Source organism: Lolium rigidum, chromosome 6, assembly GCF_022539505.1.
Source record: "Lolium rigidum isolate FL_2022 chromosome 6, APGP_CSIRO_Lrig_0.1, whole genome shotgun sequence".
Taxonomy (NCBI): domain Eukaryota; kingdom Viridiplantae; phylum Streptophyta; class Magnoliopsida; order Poales; family Poaceae; genus Lolium; species Lolium rigidum.
Window position 1 is genome coordinate 100,892,412 of NC_061513.1, and position 6,386 is coordinate 100,898,797.

Here is a 6,386-nt window from a genome sequence, read left to right on the forward strand (position 1 = left end):
ACGTCCAATAGCTGTTCCTCCTAGTATGTTGTCTTTCACTATGAAGAGGCAACATAGTTTTTCTTAAAGTGAAGTAGAACAAAACCGTAGTATCTAACTGCCTAGGCTAGCAATACTGCAGTTTCAGAAAAAAGTGATCCGGAGTTGTTTTTCCAATTAATTAAAAAATAGCACATTTTGAGAGATACTGAAGTATTAATATCAGTCTTAGTCACAATCAAACACATCAAAATATTTAAAACTCTGATATTTTGAGAAACTACAGTATTGCTGAAAACACAGCCTAAGTTTTTTTCTCTCCAGAGTACACCCCATAAGGCGCACAACTTAAAATTTTGTGACTGGGTATCGAAACGGAGGGATTTTTTTTGTCAAGAATAGAATTGCATGTTAGTGAAAAACCGGGCGACCCACAAACACTGGGAACACTGGCCAACTCAAGTAGGCGAAAATGAACAGACTCAACTAATCTCGCACACTGGTCGATAATCTTGGTACATGTTAGACTGATGAAAAGAAATATCACAGTATTCTTCCTCTGTCGCTCAACATCAGAGAATGAGGCTACCAACTAGGAATGATGTCAGAGGAACAGTTAAATTGTCATCCAGTTCTGTACTTAGGGGGTGCGACTCTACAAGTGTCGAGGCTACGGAGACCACAAGGAAGCCGAAGGCCGTGTACCAGCTTTCCTCCATAAAACCAAAAGTGTGAAAGTAATGCATGTACCTGAATAATACGAGAGAGAGCGGGTGATTCAAACAGAGCACATAGAGGGAAAAAAAAGGTAACAAGTGCCACCAAGTAATTACCCAACTGAAGCCAAGAAACCAGCCATGGCCATTGCTATGCTTCCTGCATATGACTTGTTGGGGTTGTATGGGAGCTTTTCTTTCCCTAAACGTCTCCCCACTATGTCTGCTATACCTGGAAGCGTATAGAACAACATTAACAAAAGGGGAACAGCCACATTATATTTGCTTTCATCTAGAATTGGGTAGCAGCTAATTTATTTGCCGCACTGTTTCCAGTTATGGTGTGAAGGGAGACAACAGATTTTGGTGTGCATGATAAATTTGTTATACGATCTACGGCGTCAAGCATATGCACGTACCATCTCCAGCACATAAGTTGCAGATAAGTGCTATAGCAATTGGAGATGTTCTCCATAATACAGAAGTGGCAAAAGTTATAGTAGTAGCATAATACAGTGGGCCCTTGAGAAGTTCCCTGTGTTCAAGAAAAAAACAGTTAAAAAATCAATATGCCATAGAAAGAAACAATAGGAGAACCTCAAGGAAAAATGTGTATTAAATAATCTAAAGTAGGCATATGTAAGTGTCCAACCTGCGGTCTCCAGACCGGCTCATTGATTTGACCATAGCTTCATTTTTCATAATTCCTGATCCCAACAGAAGCATCCTTAAGATATTGATCCCTGGTGCAAGTGCAGCAAGGAAAGGAGCGTACCTTCCCGAGCTGCATAAAGTATTAATTCTGAACAAGATGCTTATTTACATTGACAGTATCATTTCAGAATTTATTTACCTGAAAAGAGGCCAAAAGAGCAAGAATACCATCCCAATAGTTATATGCACAAGTTTTCTATTGAGTTTCTGCATGTAAACAAAGGACACTATCAATACAAAGTGTCTATAACATGTTGCAAATTTCAGTAGAAAATGAAGCTTATGTCTCATACATCACTAAGTTGCATATTTCAGTAATAAAATGCCACTCATACATGGTTAAACATATTTAGGCGCCAAATGTACGCCATGGCATACTGTGTTAACTTTTGTGGGCAAGTTAACTTATGCTTTTCAGTAATGCCATCTGCAGACTCTCTGAGTTCATGATATAGCAGTATAAATGAATCGCAGACACAGGTGGGCTATGCGGAACCCCAGGGTTCATGGACTGGGTTTTTACTTGAATTGGTTCATCTTTCACTCCAACAGATGGTAGATTGTAGTCGGAGTGATGCATCAGAGGGCTCTAGAGCAACTGAACAGATACAGTGGAATTAAGAACTAGTGCACAGTTATCTATTACCCACCATAATCATATATAGAATTATATTTTGAATGATAGTGGGATTTGAGGATATCTCAATAACCTTCAATACTTCCTTTGAAACAATTGGGTTTTCTAAGTATGTAAAGTAGCAGCATGTACTCGGATTACCATTACTGAAAAGAAAAAAACATATGTATTGTATGCTACTGACAAATTATTTCACCATAGAGCAATATGTGCACATAATTCACCATCATATTTGTGTTAATTGCTCTGTTTATAACTCACAATAGCAGAGCTACACTTCAACTCAGCATGCCAAATTAAGATTTTTTTTTCTGAAAAAGTGTTATGCATATGCAAGTTTTTTACCTATTTATTACAACATCTGTTCCTAAATATAAGATGTTTTGGGAGTTTTGGGAGTTCAAAATGAACTCATTAAATGTCTTCTATTTAGGAACGGGGGATAGTATTAAATACACCTGAAATGTCATGTGTATTCGTTCAGAAGATATCTCTCTGAATGTCAGACCAAATACTTAGCATTGTATGCCACTTATCCTGTGTAACTTGAACAGTATCCTACTATTAGATTTCACAATTCTTCACAGAATATCCTTATATGCCTTGGAAAATAGATACTTCACAGGATACAGTCGTATACAATCCAAATTTCTCTTACAGCAGGTGTTAAACTGCTTCATCAGCATCGACCGAGCAAATGACTTGCAGCCTGTATTTCATAGAATAACGATGCAAATAACCCATTCTCTGGCACACACAAACTCCATCACCAGAAAATGTGAAACGACTCCAACTGTGACTATCTCGTCAGAACCCATTCATGGGAAAATCGATGTATTTCTTTAAGGACCGGGAGACATAGGTCTAGCAGTAGCAACGATGCTGGCAACGGCTGTGCACCGCCCCCTGTGGCATCTGTACATAACAATCCTCTCTTCTAGTATGTAATTGAATGGCAAAAACGCCTACAAAAATTGATGTAATTCAGTAGTGCCCTGGCCTCGCTACTGCTCTGTTAGCGATAGCCCCGTTACCGCTATGGTACTACCGTTGCCATGTTACTGTTAGCAGAACTTTTATTTTGAAACGGGACTATTAGCAGAAGTTACTGTTAAACAGAGTACACATGACATGATAACGCAGCTATACTCCGGGGAGGGGACGAAGGGCGGGCGCTGACTGACCTGCTCGAAGACGCCGCGCTTGGCGAGCTCCTCGAAGACGCGGAGGAGGCCGAGGGCGACGCCGGCCGTGACGGCCGAGGACACGAGGTCGTGGGCCAGGCTGCCGTCCCCCGGCGAGATCACCGCAGCCATAGCCGTCGGCCTCCGGCTTCGGTCGACTGCGCAGCGGCGGCGGCGGAAAGGGAGGGAGGTGAACGCCGCGGCGCTGGTAGGTGAGCAGAGCCAGAGGGGTCTCGACCGGAGGCGAGTGTAGTGCGGGGAGGAGGAGGGCAGCAAGAAGGTGTGGGCGCTGACAGTGAGCATTTCGCGTGCCCAGACGACGAAGACGACAAAGAAAATGCGGATGACACTAGAGGCGATGCCAGGAAAATCAACGCATGCGGAGGCTATCGGTTTCCTGAAAATATTGGGTGTCAGTTTTTTTCCGCTACTGAGACAAACGGATCCCCAATTTTTCTGCTAGTGAGACAAACGGAAGTGCCTAGTTGAACATAATTCTGAATTCTCAGCTATAAATACCTTCGTGAAGTTCCATGTCAGTCTGCAATAAAACTTGAGGCTGTAAATGAAGAAAAGACAGTTAAGTTGCTTTTATCTGGTATATCTAGTGAACACAAATTGAGACCCAGCAAAATTCCAATGGCACTGAACATGCACTTAGTATATAATTCTATCTTAATGAATAAATCAAATGCTGACTGTACTTAATGATTATTAAGGATCAAAACTTTATAGTAGAAGTAATTATATTTGGGTTTTCAGGGGACAAACAATTAATTTTGTTCATTGCAAGGGTCTAATTGATTAAGTTCCTGCAGTCGTACAGACCTAAACAAAGGAAAGAACCTTGTCAAAAGCCAACGTTTTAACACCAGGGACCAAAATTTAATTTCACAGTTTGGCAGGGGCCGCGCGGACGCGTACCCCCTCTACCACAAATTATGACGTCCACTCTCCCACTTAGGGAGATGGTAGACCAACGCATTCACCAAGTGCAATGTGAACCATTGATCTAGGCCACGACCCTTCATGATCGGCCGTCGACCCCGTCCAGGTAAGTATTTTGCAACGGAGCACCACGCCCTCCTTATATAGGTAGCTCCCCTTCCCTGCAGTCCTCGGCTAAGCGAGGTGGGACTAAACTTCCAGCGTCGAGGTGCAGCCGCGTCGTGCGGGGAGACTGTGGGCCTGCTTCAGTTTTCTGTACAAGTAACGTGGGCCTCTGCTCGGTGGGAATCGTAGGTCCAAGAACATTTAATCTGAGCACCGAAAAAGCAGCCCACCTGCCCATTTATAACCGATGAGTGGTTTCTATATATTCTACTCCGTACCTTTCTTTTCTAATATACTCGTATCTGTCTATACAGTCTTTGTTTCATAATCGAAGTCTACACAGTGTTTTGGTTGGCGGTTAGAGATCCACTAGACAGCAGTTCAGCTGGAGATGCAGTCCGCAGAAGCTGGCGGCTGGAGAGCCTCATCATCAACTCATCATTAAGTAATACACTTGTGGTGATGTACCCTAGCAACGTTATACTCATGGCTGATGGACCATGTCTGATCTACTCCTTGCCCAGAAATTGTGGCCACCTAACTGTGGCTGTCGACAAAAAATGGAAATCTTGTCCTGGTTCTCGCTCTGCTCCCCCTAAATTAGGAGTGCTTTCTGGAGGATGGGATACTAGCTAGTAAGATTAGTTGTGCGCAGTGATTTGGAGTTAGATGGGAGCGATAGCGTTGTTCATTTGTTGGGAGCATCATGTTTAGAGGCACAACTTGGATGTCCTATGCTGCGCTTCTCTGGTGATAGTTGTTGTCGAAGCTTCTCTTCAGCGGCACAATGTACGTCGCCGCAGGTGAGTCCAAGATGGTGTATTAACTTGGGTATGCCAAGTCCTGCCATTCACTTTACACCTCTTGCATCAAGGGTGGATGGTACGTTGATAACGGATGCTAGTTTGAGCTAAGGTGATCGGGGTCGATCGAGGAACGGTGTTGATGTTTTGTTTTGGATAGGCTTTTTTCGCTTTATAGTTGTGATGTCGGTGGCGGTTGTCTTCAGGCTAGCCTGGTGCGGAGTTGGTTCTACACTCACTGTTCGCAGCGAGTTGTAGTCTTCTTATACTTAAAATTCTGCCTTCTATAAAAATATTATACGCCTTGGCGTACTCTTAAAAAAAACTATGCACAGTGGTCATTTAGTTATGACCTATTGTTTGCGCCCTGATAGTCTTTGACTCTTGACACAAGTCCCTGGAAGTGACCATGCCCCCCCTGACCGACGCCGTGGCCACGTGTCCCCCCTGGCTAGTTGTTGCATCGATAAGTGTCCTCGATTCCGTGATTTAGTGAAGAGCCGCCATTTTTTCACCGGTGATGCTACCACCGACACCTCAACATCCTCTTCAGGGTTAAGTGTAGATCTAGGTCTAGATAGTAGTTAATTAGTGCTAGTCCTATGTAAATTATGTTTGTAATGGAACTATGTTGTCACAAAAAAATTCATGTAGAAACTTCGGCACAGTGGTCATTTAGCTATTCACTTCTGGTCCGCTGCTCTTCCCCTAAAAAAATATGGGCGCGTCATACACAACGATGGTAGAGATCTTCCCATACCTGTTCGTAAGCGGGGGCAGGATCATAATTTTAGTATAGGTCCACCGTCCGTACAGCCATGTACAGGTCTGTATGGTTTTGTACTTCGTTTTGTACGTATCTACGGTCATGTGCGTGTGCTGAAATAGAAAGATCCTATAAAGATCTTGCTGTGTGACCTCTTCTTTTTTCTTGCGCGACGTATACATACCGTATCGATACAGACGGGTATACATGGAGTGAATATGGGTTTTGACGGACCCAACCAGGAAAAAATATCAAGTATGACCCTTCAACTTAGTTTAGGGGGAGCCCGAGTAGCCCTCTTAGCTATGACCTACTGTTTGCACCGTGGTATCTTTGACTCTTATGAGTCTCGACTCTTGACGCACAAAGCCCTCGCTGACAGTATGATCTTCCAAAAAAAAAGATGTTGACAGAAATAAACAGCAACGGCTTCCATGCCAACGCTCGCTATATATAACACGAGCGCGCCGGCGCTTCCTGCCACCGTCCACCTACAGCCCCGTACGTAGCTCGAGCGTTTTTCCAAGGCCCAAA

At 43.5% G+C, this 6,386-nt stretch overlaps 1 protein-coding gene and 1 non-coding gene across 2 annotated transcripts; both read right to left on the minus strand.

The window, feature by feature from the left end:
• Positions 1-442: 442 nt before the first annotated feature.
• Positions 443-3,564, minus strand: LOC124661576 (probable phytol kinase 2, chloroplastic). Its single transcript, XM_047199448.1, has 6 exons — positions 3,231-3,564; positions 1,549-1,616; positions 1,348-1,479; positions 1,115-1,230; positions 813-927; positions 443-729 (listed from the first exon to the last, which is right to left on the minus strand). The coding sequence occupies exons 1-6, from the start codon at positions 3,531-3,533 to the stop codon at positions 552-554; spliced, it is 912 nt and encodes a 303-aa protein (XP_047055404.1). The 5' UTR covers positions 3,534-3,564; the 3' UTR covers positions 443-551.
• Positions 3,565-4,131: 567 nt separating this feature from the next.
• LOC124668896 lies at positions 4,132-4,292 on the minus strand. Its single transcript, XR_006991963.1, has one exon. It is a non-coding gene; the product is annotated as a U1 spliceosomal RNA (small nuclear RNA).
• Positions 4,293-6,386: the final 2,094 nt, after the last annotated feature.